The 22634-nt window shown below is 38.2% G+C and overlaps 1 protein-coding gene across 1 annotated transcript; it reads left to right on the plus strand.

The window, feature by feature from the left end:
- Positions 1–1313: 1313 nt before the first annotated feature.
- Positions 1314–22484, plus strand: MASTL (microtubule associated serine/threonine kinase like). Its single transcript, XM_074574406.1, has 12 exons — positions 1314–1576; positions 3613–3750; positions 5178–5317; positions 6104–6192; positions 7561–7667; positions 7994–8126; positions 8716–8888; positions 10053–11300; positions 13243–13381; positions 16469–16582; positions 16673–16774; positions 19219–22484. Exons 1-12 carry the CDS (start codon positions 1376–1378, stop codon positions 19374–19376), a joined length of 2742 nt encoding a protein of 913 aa, XP_074430507.1. The 5' UTR covers positions 1314–1375; the 3' UTR covers positions 19377–22484.
- The last annotated feature ends 150 nt before the right edge of the window (positions 22485–22634 follow it).

Below are 22634 nucleotides of genomic sequence, written 5' to 3' on the forward strand. Positions count from 1 at the left end.
GCACTCTGATAAGGCTGTCACCGGTGATTTGTCAGAAGGTCTGCAATCTGGAAACAGGAGAATGGACACAAGGTCATAACAGGCTGTAAATGCCATCCCTCTCCCTGCTGTCACTTGGAAATATACAAAATAAGGAATCAAAGAAATTGGGGAGCCACCCTGCGCAGGATTCATGGAGGCTGAAGTAATCAAGAGTTGGAGGGAAGCAACAGATCACATTATTCTAACGCTTGATCATAAAATACCTGCCCAGAAAGCAGTTTGTCATCACCAATCACAAGGACGCCAAGACATAGTGAGGGTTCAGCAGCGACAGTAAGGACTGGAGAGGCAGCGTACTCCTGCACACAAGCCATCCTGACTACACCACGTAGACGCACAACTCTCGGAACCTGAGAGTGTGCCAAGTGTGAGAAAATGTCAGTACACATGAAGCACATGAGAAAATGAGTACATGGAGCCAAAATCAGGTATTTCTTTCTAAATAAATATTACCTTCCAGTTCCTTAATTTCTCACACCAAGTTCTGTTGAATTCCTATGCTTTCAAGCATCCCACAGAAATGAGAGGACAGACTACCTGCTCATAGCGAGTAACAACGTACTGCCCACTTAGGGACCTAGATGACAACTTGAGTAGTTATTAGTCATATCAAAGCATTGAGTTTGTCATAATTAATGTTCTTAAAAAAAAACGCAAAACCAAACCAAAACCCACCATAGAATGAATGCTGTAGGATTCTTTTAATTGCTATATACAATAACGAGGACATTTTTAAGGAGTCTGGTGAAGCCAAGAAGGCTGCAATGAGGCAATGTGGTTTAGCCAGATAGCAACAAGAGCCTATCAGAAACATTGGCACCAGAGCAATGCTCACAAACATCAACAGTAACATCACCACCAACTTTATTCGGATTGTGTCAATAATATACATTTAACTCCTGCTGGCTGGGAGCAAAACTGCGCACACTGCTCACCACACACCACGGGGGTGAGACTCCAGGGCGGGCACCAGCACCACAACACCCGCCATCACACAGAGGCCTGCGTAGCGATGGCGTCTCTAATGGCGACAGTCGTCCTGCAGAGCGGGCTCATGAAGCGCCACAGCGCTGCTCGGCAGCGGCAGGGAGGGAGGGAGGGAGCTGCCTGCAGCGGGGCCTGCCGCCCGGCAAGGCGGCGCTGCGAGAGGCCTCTCAGGGACCCAGCCGCCACGACTGGCACCTCCCCGCTGCCCCAACGGCCGCCGCGCGCGGGGTCTCGCGAGAGCCCCGCCCTCCTCCCCGCGCCCGCCCGTTGGCCGGTGACGCGGCGGGGCGGAGCGGGGCGCGCGCCGCTTTGAACCGAGCGCGGGGCGGTGGCGCTGGGCTGAGAGATGGGGACGGTAGAGCCGGTGGCTGAGGGGCAGCTGGAGGAAGGCGCCGGGGGCGCCGCTGCCGCGCCTGCTGGCTCTCGGCGCATCGAGGTTCCCCGGCCCCCCTCCATCGAGGAGTTCACCATCGTGAAGCCCATCAGCCGAGGCGCCTTCGGGAAGGTGTACCTGGGCCGCAAGGCGGGCCGGCTCTACGCCGTAAAGGTGAGGGGCCGCGGCCCTCGGGGCCTCCTCCCTGCCGGGTGTTACGGCGCTGCCGCCCTCCGCTTTGCCTTAACCCCGTGTGTGAAAGGGAGGCCCCCCGCGGAGGGCGGGCTCGTGGGTTGCACTTGGTGCTTTGGGGGGTTGCCGCCTTCCCGTCAGGAGCCTGTTGTCCGTACGGATGTGTTTAGCTTCCTCCTCGCGTTCTTGTTCGCCTGGAGGTTTTGGTGAGGAGGCATCGGATAGCGACAACTGCTTTTAGAAATGCCGTAAATGTTGAGGAAACGACACCAAAAGCCTTCCAAAGCGTCCGTGCGCAATTTGCTTCATGCCTGTAAATACTTGTTACAATGGAAGACCTTCAGCTGTCAAGCCACTGGGAGGGCGTTCTCGCGTTTGTGTGTGAATGAATAGTCTGCCTCTGAGATGTATAAAGACAGCAAACTATAAAAAGGATTTTTGCTGAGTAAACTTTTTTAAAAAAAACTGCACTTCCTATGTTGATACACAAAGACTAAAAACTTAGGCTTGTCAGTAGTAACAACTTTACTGCTGGTTTGTGCAAGTTTGAGTTTGCAATTAAAAGGGTTATAATCAGCTGCATAGTACACAGAGAAAATGAAATGTAAAAACAGGCATGCAAAATAGACGTTGCTCTTCAGAGCTATATGCATCTATTTATGTGGGTTTATTATAAGCATTTTGAGGTGAAAGCTTTTGTGTAAATCCTTTATCACTATTGCAGTGAAGTTTATGGATTGTTTGTGGCTATAACATTTAAAATGCGCTAAATATTTGCGTAGTTAAGGTCAGCACTTTTAATAAGTGTTCTAAACATTCTGTGTATGTCTTGGAAATTTTTTTGTATCAACTTTGATTATAGTAATGGAGACTAATTTTCTACAGTTTAGGTGCTGCATATAAAGTGGTTCGATTGCATTACTTTAGTATATTACACAAGTTTATTGAAACTATTGTGACCTAAAAGGTTTTGTGTAAATCCTTTATCCCTATCGCAGTGTGACTTATGGGTTATTCAAGCTACTGAATTTAACATATGCTAAATATTTTTACAGTTAAGGTTGATACTTACATAGAAGGTATCAAATTACACTTCTTCTGTCTTGTTATTTTCATATGTTATCAAGTTCTGTTATTGAATGGTGGTGGTAGCTGTAGACTCAACTTTTTACAGTTGTGTTCCATAAAGAATGGATAAATTAAACTTGCTTTAATATCACCGTACATACTGGACAAAAAGGTATTAAGGTGGGTAAACTTCCAATGTGTATGCAATGCTTATCTAAATACCTATCATCTGTGCTACTATGCATCTTCTGTTCAAGATTAATATTGAGTGGGCATCAACGTGTAGTAGAGTAATTCAATACAGGAACTGGAGCCTAATTCACAGTTAAGCTTGTTATTTCTTCCTTGTGAGTTGCATGCCTTTGAGGCTTCTTCCCTAGGAAACCAATATTTGTTGTGTGACTTGATTGTAAATCTTAAGTTTAGCAAAAATTCACTTGCTTTCTCTGCAAAGTTAAGAATTAGAGGCTGGAATAGTTGCAGGCTTCCACCTGAGGATACCAAGATGGGATGGCTTACTGCTGTACTCCGTTTTGAATCCTCAGACCATATATCTCAGCCTCTGAAGAGATGGAAAGACTTGTTCAGCAAGTGTCTATCTAAGCGTTGAACACTCTTTCTTGGCTCTGAATTGTGTATGTGGATAAGAGGATTAACTCAGGGCAGCTTAATTTTGGATGCAGCCTAAACCCTCATTTTCCAGTGTGTGCAATTGCAGTGAATATTGCTAGTGTGATTTCCATTCAGGACTGAATTAGGAGGAGAGCAATGAAAAAGGTTCTCTAATAACCTGTGGTTTAAAATTCTATATGTATAGGAAGTTACAGCTCTGTTTTATATGTATATACGTATGCAAGTTTGAAGTATAGAGATTAATGAATTGACTGAAGAACTGTGGCTTGAGTCAAGAAAATAATGTTTATCTACTTGACTTTGTTTTGTTTTTTCAGGTGATGAAAAAAGCAGACATGATCAATAAAAACATGGTTCACCAGGTCCAGGCAGAGAGGGATGCATTGGCTCTCAGTAAAAGTCCTTTCATTGTGCATTTATACTACTCACTTCAGTCGGCTAACAACGTCTATTTAGTGAGTAAATAAATGTCTGTGGTGTTTTATGGTAGTGTTGAAAATGGAGTGCAGAACTATATTTGTGTCTGAAAACATATTTTTATGGCAGTGTGTTTCTTAGTCACTTTTACTTTCTTCTTCCTCAGAATGGTTGAACAAGCGAAATGGTTGAACTCTTCCCCTGGTACCTTTGAAGTCTTTTGTGTTCTCTTTTATTACAGGAGAATTTTTTTTAAGATCTAGTCTGTTTTAGGAATATTTAGAAATCTTGGGGAAAACAAAACAAGAAACCATTCTGTTCAAGTATAATCCAAGTGACTGAAAGATACCTTGTGGCTCACTTAAGAGGAAATCTATTTTACTTGTTACCTGTGCTCAAAATTCATTATGGTAGTTGGCCTAGATGACGAGCAAAACTAAGTGCTAGTCCATGTGGAGTACAGTAAGACTTGAATACGGTTTTATATACTGCCTTCACATAAAAGTAATATGGATTAAGACTGTCTACAAAGGGTCTAGTGTAATTTGTCTGGTTTGCTGTAAGCACACACAGTGAACAGCTTGATTAAATTCTGAGGTGAGGTTGCTATGCACTCCTACAACACATTTTGTGTGTACGTGAAGGCTGCTTTTCCTGGAATCTAACTGCTGTTTGAAGTAGAGGTGTTCAGGGTGAAGGATTTGTAAAGGAGATGCTAGTCATATATATGGATAGTATTGTATATTGGAATCTAAGTACTAGGGAGATTTCTTGACCAAAACCCCTTAAATTCATTCTTGTCACTGAAGAGTGAGTTTCTGAAACTCCACTGACTTTCCATTCTTTCTTGTATATGACGTGGACCATGATAATGTGTGGATTTGCATGATTTCTCTTTGGATGTGTGTGGGTTTTTTTTAAACACTCTTTTTCATGTCTTAAGTGCATAGTAACTCTCACTGCATACATTTCTGGAAATTTGCACTCATTTCACAAGGTTCAGGTGTGAATTTAATATTGTGTATAAACACTTGCAAAATAAAATAATTGAAATACCACTTCTATACTAATCAAAATATCAGTGGTCTTTGGTTTCAAGCCTTGAATGTCACAGAAATGCTTTGCAGTTTATTTTCTATAATATAGAAATCTTTCAGAAGTTAATTTAAAAAGCTGACTACAGTAGTTATTTGAGAGCTGACTACAGAAAGTAGGCTAGGCAAATAATATAAAATAGGTAAATGGTCTATTAAAATAAAATGTTTCATGTCCTCTGTCATATGAAGCTTTAATAATCTTATGCAAGTGAGAAGTATTGTGTGGGAAATGAAGTTCACACAAGGAAGCTTCTATCAGCTTCTACTCTTGGAAATGATATTTTCCTAGGGGTGAAAGCCATTTTATATTTCATTTGCAAATTTGAAATGTGTTTTAAAAGGTTAAATTTAAAACACTTGAATGGCAGGTGATGGAGTACCTTATTGGTGGAGACGTCAAATCTCTTCTTCATATTTATGGATATTTTGATGAAGAAATGGCTGTTAAGTACATTTCTGAAGCAGCATTGGCTCTTGACTACCTTCATAGGCATGGGATAATCCACAGGTAAAACTTACTCTTTTTTTTTTTCTTACAAATAAGTACTTGGTAGTTTGGGTTTTTAATTTTTCATTCAAACACATAACTAGTCATTTCATAGTAACAGCTACCTCACTTGCTAGAGCTTCTGGACACTCTTTTTGCATGTGTATGCTGCAGCAATGTCATGAAACAACACCTAAAATAGAATCTGTCCATATATATTAAATGGACAAATAGACACTGCTTTCCTCTGCCTGCTCTCACCCAGTACGGTGGTGTATTAGCAGCTACGCTGCCTTCTAGGTCCCCTCTCCCTGTGGCTTTTAAATAATGACTGTTAGTTTGGGAACTCTCTGGATACTGCAAGCATGTAACTATAGGACAAAGGGACATTGACTACTCTAATGCTCCCCCTGTAGTGAAAGTTCTTTGCTGCGTTCAGTAGCGCTGTAGAGAACAAACAAGAGAACTTATACTAGAGGTTTGCTTGTCACATGTATTGTCATGAGCAAGAGCTACATATTATAAATGTGATGGTAGTGCTTATCAAGAGCACTTGTTAAACCTGCCAAAGCGCAACACGTGCAACTCTTGTGACATGCATGGTGGTTTTACAAGGCCTGAGACGTTTTACAATATGAGATATGTTTGGTTTGGTGTATCCCTCCAATTGGAATCTTCTGCTGACTAAGAGGTGTAACTGAGAAACAGCTATAATCAATGTTTTGTATTGAATGTTTCTGGACAGGTAACTTTCTTAATATTGCTCAGTTGTCTTTTTGCTGACTTCAACTGTATTTATGTCTTCAGGGATCTGAAGCCTGACAACATGCTCATTTCTAATCAGGGCCATATAAAGTTGACAGACTTTGGGCTTTCCAGAGTTACTCTGAACAGAGGTAAGAGTTGTCTGTGTCTTTTTTGGTTGTATTAGAATATATTGTTGTGTCACCTTCCCATATTCTTGAGTGCTCTAAATCCCTGTAGAGGGTAGCTTTCAATCAAATAAGCCTAAATGCTGCACTAATACCTGATTTCTAATAGGTAAATACTGATAAGGTACATGCTGGTAAAGGGTCTGCTCTATGCATTGCATGTCAGAAGCTAAAATATTTATTCTTTGGGACTAGGGTGTATGAAATATGATCTAGAGCCATTTCTCTTGAGGGGTATGAATTTCAAAGTTTTCTATGAAGTCCACTAAGAGAATTCAAAGGGTGAATGAATGATTCTGGCTTTTTTCTTGGTATACCTCTGGCTAATTCTGTCCTGCAGTTCAAGTTTCTCTGTCCTTACAGATATTAATTTCCAATCTGAATTGGGACTCTCCAGACATTTATATGAGGGATGGGGGAGGTGGCGAGTCCCTAACAGAAGATTATAAATCAGCGCTTTAGTGTATGAACATGCTGTTTTCAAGTAGCAGAAAATATAGCTCAATAGTCAAATGACTGTCTGGCACAGGCAATAGGCAGCAGGTCTTAAGGTGAATAGCCAGTTCCTGAACTAGTTTGCACCTCCAACCCCCTTAGTTGTATCAGCCAAACTAATGCTGTACAGCATCAGTTTAGCTTTTGTGACAGCTGCTAGTGGGTACTTTCTTTTTATGTAGTTAAAGGAATGTAGAAATTCAGAGCTGTCTATGGGGTTTGATTCATGGTTTTAAGAGTATAGAGGAAAATCTTAAGTATGCTGTATTTTCTATAATACACTGCTTTAATTGATAGGTTTTGGTGGGACAGATTATTGTGTCTAGTTGAACATGATATGTGAGCTATAAGCCTGCTTACCTGTAGTGAGCAAAAGATGGCATCTAAGGTTAAATTTTCAGCCATGAAAAATTTGTCTGTAGGTTGGTTTTTTTTCAAGATGTCTTTGTGAGAGAAGACAGGCTTTGAATCAAACTTACCATAGGCTGGAATTCCTACCTAATAATCAAAGCTGATATCAAGTTAGGAAATGTAACGCTTCCAGCATAGTGTGTCGGAAAAGAAATAGGACTCTTACAGTTTCTGTATTTATAAACTGTAATTTTATGAAGGATGTACAGGAAGAAAGAGCTTGTGTTGAATAAGAATGTATAGGTATGTCTTCACTTGGGTTTGGTAGCTTCTTTTGTATCTTTGTTCAGTATGTGAGTAAATTTTTTTTCCCCCCTTGATAAAACTTAAGTTCTATTTAACTTTAAGTTTACTTAAGTCTGTAATCTTGCTTATTCAGTAGCAAAAGGAAAACCTGATCCGCTTCATATTTTTGTCTGTTTATAGAGATAAATATGATAGATATCCTTACTACACCATCAATGGCAAAGCCAAAACAAGACTACTCACGTACTCCAGGACAATTGTTGTCCCTCATCAGTTCACTGGGTTTTGTAAGTAATTTTCGCTATCTTTGAAGTATTTCATTCTTTTAACTTACTTACTATCTTAAACGTAATAGTAGGAGTTATAAGGCTATTATTGCACCTCTTCTGCCAGCTGGTAGAATGACTTATGGTGTTTCCAGTACCTTGAAGTTCTGAAGTGATTACCTTGGACTATATTTCAAATGGCTGACTATCAGTTGTGTTTCAAAAAACTTGGTAAATGGGCAGGGCTAAGCTCCAATGCAAACATAATATGTGAAGTCATGCTCTCTGTCCTGGATGTGTTGTTCAGGCTCTATTAACATTTAACTATGCTTCTTACTGTTTGATAGTATACTCCAGTTGGAATGAAGATGCCAGAGCGCAATTCAAGTCAATCATCTGACAGTCTGCATGGAGTGGCTTCTCCCTTACCTATGGTCCAAAAGGAAAATACCCCTCTTTCAAGTAAATTATTCAAAACATGTGAGTATATCAAGCCTTATACTGACTAATACTCTGGCTGTAAGGTTGTGGTCTTTTAATTTTATGTGAGTAGCTTGGACCCACTCAATAGAAGGTATGCTTCCATCAGTGTCTTGCTGTGTACTGTTCCTCCAGTACTTAAGGTCTGACACTTTTTCACCTACACTACTTATGTCATCTTTTAATTTTTTCTTCAAATGTGCAACCACTGAATTCAAGATGACCCTTTAAGATTTTACAGAAATGGTGTCAGTTCTTGGCACACTTTCACTGAAACTGATTTAATATAGCAACATATGCTTTCATTTAAATTGTCTTATCTTGTTGCTTTCTTATTTCTAATCTGGAATGAGAAAGAATGTTATTATGGTGCTAATGTTCATATTGCTTTTAAATTCTTGGCAAGTCCCTCCTTCAAAAAAAAGTGAATTGACTATACAGGAAAGATGACAAGAAAAAATATGATGTCATGTATAGCTTTCCATAACTTTCTTCAATGTGAAAGTTTGACATAGTGTGAAGCTGGTTAATATATATTGCCTATATGTATCAACATTTGATTACTTTATTTTTTTTTTTTCACCTCAAGATCTTGATACTTCTCAACTAACTCCTGTGATGCCAGTGAGAAGTTTAACTCCTACTGTACTTCAGTCAAGAAAAAGGTTTGGTACCTCCAGTGCCGGTAGTCAGTCGCACACATACTTGTCCAGTATGGAATCAGAATGCTGCAGCAGCCCCAGGTGGGAGAAAGATGTAGAGGTCAGGACTGTTTCATTTTCCCACTGTAAATTAAAATTGGCTTGTATTTGTATATGCACTGTTCTAGATCCTCTACTTCCTTCCCCCAGTTATTTCACATGTAGAAAAGCCTTCCTACAGGAGAAGGAACAGGGGTTGTAATCCTTGCCAAATAGGAGTTTTGGATCAAACCAGTGTTATTTTTTTTTCTGCAAACAAATAGTAGTCCTCTGCAATATAGCAGGAAAAGCAAATGCCATGTAGCCTGCAGCAAAGGAGTGAAAGAGAAGGTCTATACTGAACAACACTGGTTTAGCCCTCTTTTTCACGAGGTGGGAATACTGGGAGCACTGGATCTTCAAAAGCTGACCTTGTCCCTATAGTTTTATTAGCTCAACATGCCGGTAAAAGAATTTCTTTAAAAGGCAGAACTTGGGGAAAAATAATAAGCAATACACACTTCAAACTTCTACTAGCTATTAAAAACTGCAAATGTTTAAGGTTTATATTACTGAAGGGTTTTGTATCAATTAACTAACATTATAGCTGATACAAAATACTTTCTCCTGTTTTAAACTGTCGATGAAATTCTGTACAAATACAAACCTAAAAGAAAATGCAGCTGTGCTATTTAGTCCCTTGCCATGATTCCTATTTAGATCTCACACCAAAACTTCTGTTTAAAACAATTTATAATTCTTTGTTTTATCTGTTCATTTCCCAAGGTCTTGGTTTTAGTATTGTGCTACCAAAATAGTAGTAATATCAGATTTTCCTTTTGGCATCTCTGAAGTATAATATGCCACAGGGTACTATGATGGGGTTCTTTGGTTTGGCGTTTCTTGGAAACTGAGAACTTCTGTAGCTTAACTTCTTAACAAAATCATAAATACAACTTTAATTGCTATACTTCTTCATCCTTAAGCATTTAAAAATATTGCGTTATCTGTTGTATTCCAGCAACCTTATTTTATGTTCTTAAACTCAAATCAAATTATCCCTAATTTAGTTTTGTCTAATGTGTTATGTCAGGTTTGTCACTACTGGTAGTTATAAAGATTAAGTAATGCTTGCCAATTTGCAGTTTTTTATGGAAGTGGAAACAAGGTAGTTCAAAGGACGTGTTTCTATAATGCTGTAATCCTATTTTTTTTGATAATTAAAACTTATTGTGCTCATTTGCAGCAAAGCGAAGGTGAACTATGTTCTACAATAGTCAAACCAAGTAACAGTGGGTCAGCTCTCCTTTCGAATGTAGAATTGCTGAATAGCAAAAGTATTGAAGCTTTAAAGAAAAAAGAACTGGAGTCTGCCATTTCTCCCATCGGCAGCAATGATTCTGGCAGTAGGCAGAAGTTGGGAAGTGAACATCCTGATGTAACAGATACTCCTGTGACCACACTGGATGTGAAAGGCTTAGTCAGAAAATGTCTTTCGGGAAATAAGATTTGGGAAGAGAAACTCTTCATAAATAAAAGAGATATGATTAATGAAACAGCAGAGACTTCCAATCAGCAACAGTCACCTTCAAGGCAGAATGAGCCTGTCAAGCCTATCAAAGAAGAGGAAATTTTTGAAAAGCCAGGTGTAAAAAGAAGCTTTGAATTAGTTGATACCAGTCCTTGTCAGGAACTTAACTACGTTAAAAAAAGCAACGCTGAATATAAACGTGGCTGTCAGATCTCAGAATTTCCAGCAAACAAAAGGACAGGTTTGACAACAGAAATTGAATCCATAATGCTTTGTGATGATGGATGCCAACGTGACACCTGCAAAAGCAAGGAAGAAGTTGAGAGTGTTATTGGTAACCAGCAAACAGTAGAAAAATCACTGACTCCAACTGTAGCCAAAAATCTTATGTGTGATCTGGATGCAGACTATGAAAAGGGTGATAAAAAGGACTATATGAACTCAAGTTTTCTAGGCACTGATGATGAAAAACCTTTAGGAATCCTCAGTGCAGATTCTGATTTATCACTTCCTGAAGTGTCTGTTACAGAAAGCCATTTAGAAAAGCAGCTTTTAGATTTGGACAAAAGTGTTAGAGACCTCTCCTTTGAGGAGCCAAAAACAGAAGGCATACTAACAACATCACCAGAGTCCCGAGATGCCTCACAAAATGGAGGGGAAGCACATACTATCCAGGACTGCAAGCCATTACATCATGAAAAGGATAACGACCAAACGCACATGAAGGAAACTTATCTTGACACAGTTTCTTCTCCTTCAGAAAAGATGATGGAAGCGCTGAATCTCTTTAAAAAAAATGCTGTTGTTTTTCGAAGTTATAATAGTTCAATTAATATATCCAATGCATCTGAGCCATGTAGCATGGCTTCCTTAGATATAATGGATCTCTCACCTGCTTGTAGTGGCTCTTACCCAACAGCTATTACTCCATTACAGAAAGGAAGACCTTATAGAGTCTATCAGGTACGTAAGGACACACGTAGAAACTGTGCATGCATTAGACATTGGTGATCTGAAATGATTTCAGTTGTTAATTTAAGGAAAATTGAAGTGGTTTGAGTTAATCAGTCAAAATGACCTTTGCTGACAGGCTTTCACTTACTGCACTTGTGTGGCCAAAATTATAATTTCTGTAAGAGCTTAGCAATAACTGTATGTCCACTGGTTTGACTCTGGCTCAACATGCATTGCTTGTCACCTCTCTGAAATTCTTAGCTCTTATAGTGAACTGGTAAAGAAAGTCTGTGGTATTTAATCTCATCCTACTTTTAGTGCAATGTGATACTTTCTGTGATTAATTATACATTTCCTGATGTAGCGGGAAGTCTTTGATTATTTTTTTACCTCTTTTTTTCTTTTTATCCCACATTCCTCGCAAGACAGTCTGCAAATGCTGTTCAGCTGCTAGTAACTGCTATTATGCCTGCTATTTTCTTTTTTTTAATCCTGATAAAAGTGATGGTGTAATGTGTACTTTCAAGTGCCAATTACAAGCCTATTACAGAGACTGACGTAAATAGTAATAGCTGTTTGCAGGTTACGAAGTTTTTGCTTTGACCTTTTTAGAATTCTGATAGTAAGTAAAAATCTTAGTGTCCTGAAGTAAATTGGAGCCCTGATGTGGGAAAAGTGAAAGTATACTTTCAATCAGTGTATCCTGTTTTGTTTTGGCGTAGCTTTATAAGACCTTCATCCAGCTACTTAAGTTGTAGTTGTAGGATTTAAAGCTTTCTGACAGAACTGGCAGTGTGTTGTTGAATGATTTGGTGTACCAAAAGGTGACATTTAAAAATGTAATTTTTTGGGAAACCCTTTCTTCTGATGTCTTTTGCTGAACTACTAGCTTCTGTTTCATCTGCATAAAATCTTAGTTGACTATGAAACATAGCTTGCAATCAGCTGAAATGGAGACAGAGTAGTATGCACTTCATCTCCTGAGAAATAAATTACTGTTGGCATTATATGGTTTTGTAACTTAGATTTGAACAGGAGGATACCTTTTTCATATACTTTTGTGATTCTCTTTAAACTCACATGATTGCAACCTGATTACCTGTTCCCTATTTTAATAGTGTATTTTCTAGCCTTTATGGCGTAGTGATAACAAATTGATCTCTGCTGCACTGAAGATGAAGTTGGAAACAAAATTATACAAGTTATATGGGAATTAAGGGTATATTGAAAAATGAAGAGCAAGAGTCTCTGCAAGATAACATAGTAGTATCGCCAGGTCATAACAGAAATCTTTCATTGCAGTCAGCCTTTGCCTATGATATATTGATCTCTTTGCAAGCCTGCATATTGTGTCTTCAAATAATGTCACAAATTACTTTCAGAAGGTTTGTGTAACTGTAAACAGTCACTAAGTCTAACTTGAGCAGGACTTTATCTGCAAGCATTATGCAACCCATAGGATACAGGTTAAACAATGGGTTCATTTAATATATTTTTTTAGTACATCTGGTATGCAATATGTGAGAAAAATCAAGATTCTCCTTTTTATTTTACAGGTATTTGATATATAGGCTTGCTTTTTCATTGGCTAATATTAAGAACTAACTGCTAAAATGGAAGGCTATTTTGACACTATTTAGTAGGTTATCTTCACACTTGAATTTGAAAGAGGAGTTTAAGATTGGTTGGGTTGGTTCCTTTTTTGGAGATATTACTTGTGGATTTGACACTGGAGGAAGAACTTAGGGAAAAATGTCTTAAAGAGTAGACCTAGATTACCGGTTGAGATAAAGAAATGAAAGCACATTTCACACATGCTTTTCCAGGAGTGTGCATTTTGTGGCATGACTTGAACTTAAATATCAACAGTTACACCCACTACTAAAACTGGATAGGGGAATTTCTCTGCTAGTTTTGTTTGACATCTGAAATCCTTGTTGCATCTTTTAAGACACCTCATCAGGGAGATGCTGGCACACCATATAGGACTCCAAAGAGCGTAAGAAGAGGAGCCGCCCCAGTAGAAGGTGAACGCATCCTAGGAACCCCAGACTACCTCGCACCTGAGCTGCTTTTGACAAAGCCTCATGGTAAGACAAACAAACCATGGAGGTTGTAAATACTTGAAAGGTGACATATTTACACTTCTAAAAGGTTCTAGAGCCTCTAGTCTAGAGGCTCTCTAGGTTCTAGAGTCTCTAGACCCTTTAAAGCAATACAATAGTGAATTCTTTAAAAATACCTAGTGCTTAGCTTTTGCCAATATGGGTGGCTGTGTTTGCTTCAGCTGCTCCTTCTTTTTTTTTTTCCCAATGGCCAGAGGTTTTGACTGTCTCACATAGTCTTGCCTGCTGCTAATCTAATGCTTTGGAAGCTGTGCTTAGGCAGCCTGAGACTTGTGTGTGCTTTAGGAATCATAACTTGGTCATCCTGAGTGTCCTTAAAGATTCTTGGTTGGGGAGGGGGTAAGCAATGACACAGACACATAATTTAGTGAAGTTTAGTATGAAAGGATTAAGCCTCCAATTATTCTTAGAATGTATTCCATGTTTATTGATATTAAAGTGTTACGTGCATCCAGACAAGTTCATGAAGCTGCATTAAAATCAGTTATTGAGTTCACTGACCTTATGAACCACTCAAGATTTCTGGCATATAAGTGGGCAGTAGTAGACATAAAATATTTTTTTTCTGCAAAATACTGTAAGAAAATAAAATAGCACAACTTTGAAGTGCATAAGTTTCTTTGGCTCAAATCCTGAGTGCTACTGAGATTAACAAAAAGTCTGAAATATTTTCCTGCTAACTTGCAAGAACCAATAACAAAAAATAAGTGCAATGTATCCCTGAACTCTTCTTTTGTAGAGCTAATAGTCTTAAGAAAATTATGAGATTTTCATTGAGAAATAGTGATTACTAATCTGTGGCACAGTAAAATTCTGCTGTGTGCAGCCAATATACATGAACTAAAATGGCATAAAGAGATTTAACAAGTTAACTGTGACAACTGAAATTACTGAACATACATAGCTGTTGTGCACTCCCCATTTGGGAATTATTTGGGAGGCGTTAAAACTGGATAATAGTTTGGAAATATAATCAATGCTACTTAGACAATGTGATAGTTGGTTGTGAGGTGACTTCATGCAATTATTGAGTATCTTCAGGACTTCAGTGATAACTTGCAAAGAGTCTGGGTTCTATGTCAGGAAATGTCAAATATCTCATTACCTTCAATGAAGCCAGGGTTTTCTGGCTTTGGAACTCAAAACTTTCCCTCATGAAATAGTTCTGTTGTTGTTAACTTGCTTGTAAATGTTGTTGTAATCCTAAACTATAATCGTGTTACAAAACTATTTCTGTTTCTAACTTAGGTTTAACATTGCCATCTTTCTTTATTGTTGAGTTACTACCTTAAGAAAAAAAAATCTGCATTCCTGTGCCTTCAGAGGAACATGCTTTAATATTTGATGTTTATATTTGTTAGGGGGTTTTGCAATAATCGTAATGTTCTTGCTTTGTTGTCTTTTCATGTGCAGGGACTCTGATCTCTGGTGAGTTTGCTATATACTGTGCAGAAATGGAGTATTCAGCATAACTGTAAACAGTCAAAGTATAACTAGATGACAATTTCAAAGAAAAGTGGTTTGGGTGAACAATGTTTCTATATGAAAGATATGTCCAATATGCACTCCGCAAAAGAATGTGTGATGCTTCCACAAAAGATTCAGGAAACATCAGTATCACTGTGACTAGGCTATCAGAAATCACACACATACGCCTATACTTCAGGAGAAAAGTCAGCATTCCTAAAGATATTGTATAATGGGAAATAAACCAGAGACAATTTTTAATTGCTTCCTTTCACTTTGTGGTCAGTCTGAACTACTTTGTGTATGGGTGAAGAAGGCTCAGATGCTCAAGACCTGGTATTTCAGATTCTTGCTTCAAACACTGATAGGCATGGTTTAGCAGGGATATGATAGGAGTTAATCTAATCTTTAGTTAAACTTTGGGTGTGAAAAATTGCTGCTGAAGCCTGGGTTACTGCATTCTTCAGAGCTGTTATCTTACTAGACTTTGACTGAAGATGGTAATATTTTAGCTGAACATCCAAGTACCTCTAACAACAGTGGATGTAATATCACAGCTATGGTATGCTTAGCTTGGTGGGGCACACTTACTGCTGTTAAAAGTTGCTAAAAGTGCATTAGATTAATAGTTATACATTTCATTTTTCAGCATTTCTAAACTAAAGTCAATAGTCCTCTTGAAATGGCTCAAAACACTTGTTTTCTCAACTTGGAGGTGTTTTTATTTTTTTTTATATGCCAACAAAGTCAAGCAAAACTACACTTATTCTCTTCGAAATTTATTTTTTTTTTTCAGCAAGTGTGGCATCTATTATTTATATAGTGGAGTGGGCATGGCCTAAAGATGCAGAAAGCTTAGAATGTGTGCAGTGGTGTCTGGGATTGCTTTGCCTGCTTGTTTTTAAGTGGGTTAATAAGATGGGTTTGGCAAAGAAAAAAAAAAAACCACAAACAAAACCTGGAATGTGGAAAACCAAAATTATTTAATAACAAAGGAGAGATAGCTAGTAATTACACGTAATTACACACTGCCCTAACCAACTTTAGTATAATGGAAAGTAATTCCAGCTTCTTGCATGTTGGCTCATCTCTGCAAGCTATCTTTCAATATTTTGACCTAAACTTAGGCAAGTGAAAACAAAGTTCGATAGTTTGAGTTCTTGGAATCTTCGCAAAGAACCGAGAGAAGGATACGGGTTACAACATTGAGCATTCATCCAGGCTCTAGAGCAGTTGTTAAAGACAACTGTTTCTTATCACAAAAAAAATCTTTCGGTGAATTTGGCTCCTGGATTCTCTGTGATGGGAGTTGATAATTAGATTGTTCTTAAGAGCCCCCTTGCTTTTATACCCTGGTATTATCTATAATGAATTAATGAGCAGACTGGCTTTAAAAAAGCCTTTTAATATGTTTTTAATCTTCTGCATGATTATTAAATACAACTTATTTTGTCTCTTCCTTCAATTCCATGAAAATTTTCAGGATTTAAACAATTTCTTCAATTTCTGCCATGGCTAATCTTCAAATCTTTGCAAATATCATTAAACCTTTGTTAGTGTAATGACTTGAATTTCTCTTATCAGGTTCTGCTGTAGACTGGTGGGCCCTTGGAGTTTGTCTGTATGAGTTTCTAACTGGAATTCCACCTTTTAATGATGAAACACCAGCACAAGTCTTTCAAAATATTTTGAAAAGAGGTAACCTGTTTCAGTAATCAGGGAAAGTATGTTTTTCCAACATCTGTTTTATGGTTTGAGTTTCTGACTCATCTATATCTTTGTCTGTAGATATTCCCTGGCCTGAGGGTGAAGAAAAGCTGTCTGATAATGCCCAAAATGCAATAGATATTCTTCTGACAATTGACAGTACTAAGAGAGCTGGACTGAAGGGTTAGTATTAAAATTCTCTTTTGTTCTTTGCAACTAATTAAAAATTTCAAAGTGGTGATGTCCTCCTCCTGAAACTTAGACTAATAAACTTTAATGTCTATTTAGGTTCCATGTATAGTGCCTGAACGCTTAAGTTGTGGTATTTTCTGTATTGTGGGATTTTGCCCTTTTGAATTAGGAAATTTTGGGAGGTGGGATGTTTTGGTTTTTTGAATTGGACTTTTGTTTTGCTTTAATGCAGTTTTGCTGTTGGTGTTTAGTGTTTGACATCTGATATACCAAAGTTCACTCATCTAACTGTTTGGGGTTTTTTGACCTAACTGATTTTATGAACCTTGATTAAAAGCCTATAGTTTGGGAGAGAAGCCTCCTACAAAAGTTATTTCAAAGGAGCTTTTTCTTAGGAATCAGCCTTTCTTTACTGAATGTACAGGGGAACACAGAGTTAGACAGTATATACTAGACAAAGTCTATATAAATTTTTTTCCCTTGTAGAAGGACTTAATGATTTGCTACTGTAACAATGACTATAATTTATATAAAAAACATAAAAATTAATAAAGCAAAGGAAGCTTAGAGTGAGAAAACTGCCCAAAAAATCCATAGTTTTCTAGTGGAAGGGAAATTATTATGTAAATTCTTACTTGCAAAGAGAATAAAGGCTGGAAGCTGAAACCAGGCCAAATCAAGTTAGAGAGGGCACATGGTTGTAAATGAAGATCATGATGTCAATGGGGAATTCTGTGGCTCTAATGTCTCTCTAAAAGCATCTAATATCTTGATTTGAAGATGGTCTTGTTAAACACAAGTTATTGTCTTTATTCCTGAATATTAGGATGAAATCTAATTGTATGTCCTGTATAGGAATTTAAACTAGATGACATAAAGGCTTCTTCCAATCTGAAGCTCTTGGAAATTCATTCTTTGTCAGGACCTTTAACTGTATCCAATCTCTATCCAATTTATATGCCACTGAAGTGAAGTTGGATGAGTAGCTTTCAGGACAACCGTTAAGTTTCCCTCATTGTAATTGAGTTTTCATCATAGTCTGTTATATTCTCCCCCCTCCCCAACACATACGCTCTCCCTCTCTCTATTTGTCCAGTGTGAAGCCTGACTTACTGAGAAATCCCAGTTATGCCATGTCCTAGTGTTGTGCTTCTATGAGTTCAGTCTTCCCAGATAAGAGAAGCTTTAAAGCAGTGTTTAGCAGAGAACATGGGTATCCAAAGTTTTTGGGTTTGTTTTTCACTCCCCTCTTCAGAGAGGTGGGCAGAAGCTGACCGCCAGCTGTTGTACATATTAATATTTCTTTGGAAAAGACAATGAAGTCTGCTCACCCTTTCAGCTGAAAACAGCTTTCAGTATGTGAGAACTTTAAGAGCAGAACTACATACAGTTCTGAGATAGTGGATCTGTGCACTGTCCTGCTGTGTGTATGGTTGCTGAGGCTATTAGAAGACTGATTTATTGCCTTTTGTCTAAAATAAACTTTAATACTGTGTTATATTATTTGATCAGGATACGTAGAGATAATAAACAAATGTTAATGTCTTACTGTCTTATCAGCTAAAGAAAGCCTGTAGTATGTGCTTAGAATTTAAATTTGTAGTGAATGTTTTGGTTGAACTTCCACCTCCTTCTAAATGTGAATTTTTTTTAACTTGTCCTATTATTTTTTGCTATTTGCTTTTGATTTTTTTCATGGTGCAAGTGATTAAAAACATGGGTTTGTATCCCACTCAGCTGAAAAGGTGCTTTCTTGGATTGAATCAAAGTGGCAAAGCCACTTTCATCAGGGGGTGGTATTTCCAGGTTACGCAAAAGACACATCAGATCCTGTGTGCCAGGAAGTCACCTTCTGGTCAGGATGAGGCGGGGGAGCTCTTGAGTCAGAAAGTCTTGCAGCTTGGTTAGTTATCCCACCTTCAGGCTGGGAAAGAGGAATCTGGTGGTCTGTGGTAACTTCACCATGATGGTGTTTAGACTTCTGTGTCTGGTGGTGGGGCCAGAGGGGACTGTAGAAAGCAGAGGAGGGTTCCTCTGTGAGCTGGCAAAAGGCAGGTGGCCTGGAATGGAGGAGGGTCGGAGTGACTCCCACATGTCTACTCAGCAGAGAACTTTGGCAAAATTAGAAACAGACTCTGAAGTGATGCTTAAAACTTCTGTGGTGCGCTGCTGAGAAATGCCCCTAGGGCATCTCTGATCCACTGTGTTACTATGTAGAATAGGTTCTCCAGCTGGGGGAAGACAGTTGGCATGACAAGAGTTTGATCCCACTGAGGTTGGGGGTAGTCAAAACCCAATTGCAATTTGCACTTTTGTGAATTTCCAAAACAGCAAAATAAGAGCAAATTACTGATCGCTGTGCATCAAGGGAACAAAGTAACTACATGGCATAGACAAAAAAAAGTTTATAACGCTTATATGAACTTCTGTTGCAGAACTGAAACATCACCCCCTCTTTCATGGTGTGGACTGGGATAATCTACAGAACCAAACCATGCCGTTTATACCTCAGCCGGATGATGAAACTGATACCTCTTACTTTGAAGCAAGGAATAATGCTCAGCACCTGACTGTGTCCGGATTTAGCTTATAGCATCAAGATAAGTGAACTTTTTCCATGTTTGTGCACACTTACAGGTTGCTCTGTAACACTAGCTTGGTCTTAACTAAGTTTCCTTGCCAAATTTAGAGTGTGTTTTAAGTTATCAGGCTGGTTTTATTATTGTATCCTTTATTCTAAAGTGAAACTACTGTACGAAACTTTGCTGGTGTCAAGTGCCTTCATGCTACTTCTTATCTCACTTACTGCACCTTACTAAGACGCCAGAGCATTGTATTTCTTGGAGCTAATAACACTTGGCAGTGATGGGGCTTTATTAATAGCAATGAATTACTCTAGTTAGGATGTGTAAAGTTATTTCCCAGTTAAACTTAATAGGGAAAGGACATAAATGCATGCTACTTGTATCTAATTATAACTTACCAGTTGGTGGTTCAGTGTAACGTCAGTCTTGTTTGGGAGTAGTCCTTTTTGACCAGTTTGAATATATATCCACTGTGCAAAGATGATGTTTTTATTCAAGGTGGAAAATTGCAATCTTAATGCAGCATTGAAACATCTGTCTTCTGTTTGTCTTATCCCAAGAAGGGTTGAAAGAGACAGTGTTGTTCAAAGCTGACTTGGCTGGCTGCAGCATGTGCAGTTTCACTTTAAATTGTTGCATTGTAACCACTTACACTGTAGGAAGACGGACTGTACAGTGTACACTTTAGTAATTTTTTTTAAATAGAAAATGATGAGTATCTGTGTTTGTGCTCACTCATGTCAGATGATAGAAAACAAACAAAAATCACCTGAGTATTATCTAACAAGTGAAGTATTATTCATACTGAAGCTGCTATATACTAAAGAATATAATGCATTGCAAATTAGCAGACTGTTGTTCTGTAAACTCACAACCAGATCTTCGATTTTACTAGAACTTAAGTTACAAGTATTATAAATCCTAATTAGGGGGAAGTATATTTAAATCTATTTTCAAATGCAACACAAAACTTGCTTCTGCTCAGTTTTAGGGGTTTATTTGTAGCTAATTATCTTCAATATTTTTCTTGAATAGGTATCTTCCTCAGCTAGCTGACTGAAGATTTTTAGTTTTCAGGTTCATACTTGCTAGATAAAGATCACTTGTGCTAGATGTGGCCATGCGCTAGAAGCCAAGCGTTTTGCTAGTGATTTTTGCCAAGTGATTTTCAAGTCTCATGAACTGACCCTTCTTACAGGGGGACTGAGTTGTCCCTTCATTGCCCTGCTTCCTGGAAGACAAGATTTATTGATGGATTTCTGAGCAAATAGTGTCTGCTGGGCTTCCTGCTGTGTCCCCTCAGGTAGCTGGGAAAAGAATGGGAACGGTGGAGAAAAAGGAAGTTTTCCTAGAGGGACCGAGAGAGCTAATTCTCAACAGCTCAGAGTGACAAATCCTGACTCTAGGTTCGATAACTCAAATGTAGTGAAACAGAATCTTGGCAAGTTGCAAAACATAGTGATGCTCACTCACTCCCTTTGCTTAGGGACTTCAGTTTCAGAAAACTTCTAAATTGTTGAATCTGAATGAAATTAATGTTATATGAAAAAGGTGTAAGCAATCAAATGTAATACATTACTGAAACAGTATCTATAGATAACATTCTCTAAAAATGTTGAGAAGTTCTTTAGCATTTTTCCTGTGTATAGTTAGAATATATAAAATGGGGGAGAATACCTTAATTAAAGTAATCACTGATATTTTACACTATTTATTCTTCTATTTCTAGTAATCTGGCTTAAGAAAACTAGTTTTACAAGAATGAATCTCAGTTTCATGCCGAGGAAAATACTCTAAAAATATTAGGAAATATTGTAAATTGAACACCACAACAGCTCTTTGTCTTCAGTACTTTACAGATGGTTACAACCTGTGCCCACTTTGCAGTATTGTACATTCCCTTCCCTTCAAGGCAGAAAAAAATCAGTTACAGTGGCATGACAATGTAAAGAGAACTTCTGACCCCTTGAAATAATTCTTCATCAGCTGCAATGGTCAAGTAAGCTTTTATCTAAACTCTTTCTTGACCAATCACAATGAACTACAGAACTGCTTAAAAGTCTTTTAGGTTATCTAATGCTAGTGTATATAGAGCTAGAGATGATGGTACACCAAAATATTAGGCATAAAGAATCTTGTTAAGTTACTGTTTTGTTCTTATGAAAACCTCAAGCCTTCTTATAAAAACCTTACTCTAAAAGAAAATTATGGTTCTTCTACTATAGTTTTATAAAACAATACAAAACCATAAATTCTGTAGAACAATAAATGTTGTCAAATTGGAATGTTTAATCTAAACAGTTATCGCTACACTGTTGTCCAGAACTGTTAGATTCTGCACAGTTAACACTGAAGACTTGCAATACGCTGTTCTCCTCAGTATCTTGCTTTTATCCTGATCATAGCAAATGTGGAGTTGAATTTAACAAGGTGACTGTTGGGGGTTGTAGTTGGTTTTGTTTCTTGGGGTTTTTTGTGCTTTTGTTTAAAAAGGTGAATCCTAGCTTTATTCTTCAACATGGAATTTCTTGTCCCATTAGTTTTGCCCCACTTATTGCTAGACTTGAAACGCTACAGGGAAACATACAAAAAGCTATAATGTAGTAGCTGAAGGAGATTTAAAGTTTCTTCTCATTAGTGATCAACTACAACTATTTGGCAAAAGTTTTTGGTCCTTAGAAGCTGTGGAATACCACTCGGGAAGTGCTCTAGCTGTTACGTGGTGTTTCTTGAAGGCCTAAACTTTCTTTATGTGCATAACCTACATAGAAACTCTGTAGCTCCCAGGTTATCTTGGGAGAGAGTTTATCTGCTATTACAGTTCTTAGCACGCTTCTGTCCAGATTTGCTTATACAGAAAGAGCAGTCATGGACAGCTATTACTACCCCTGACTTGCTGTTAGGCTCACCTGTACGCTGCCCAATGTTTGGAGCCAAGATACTGAAATGCTGCCAGCTGTTCTTGAGCTATTGGGTTCCAGTTCCAGCATGATCAGGTTTCACCTATGGTTACTCTGACAGTGAAATTTATTTTTTTCCTCTCTACTACATTCTCAAAAAACTTACTTTGCACACTTACGTAAATATATAAAATAAAATACTGCAGTCCTGCTGTTGCTTGCTTCTGCATTTTATTGTCTTTTAAACTGTCTTAACTTTTGATCCTGCTGTGGGAGTGGGAGGAGGACTTTTACACAAAGAAACGCTGACTGTTGCCCCTACCCCAGCAAAGACAGTGGTTGTAAGTAGGGAAACACCTAATACAG

The sequence above is a fragment of the Larus michahellis genome, chromosome 2 (genome assembly GCF_964199755.1).
Source record: "Larus michahellis chromosome 2, bLarMic1.1, whole genome shotgun sequence".
Classification (NCBI taxonomy): domain Eukaryota; kingdom Metazoa; phylum Chordata; class Aves; order Charadriiformes; family Laridae; genus Larus; species Larus michahellis.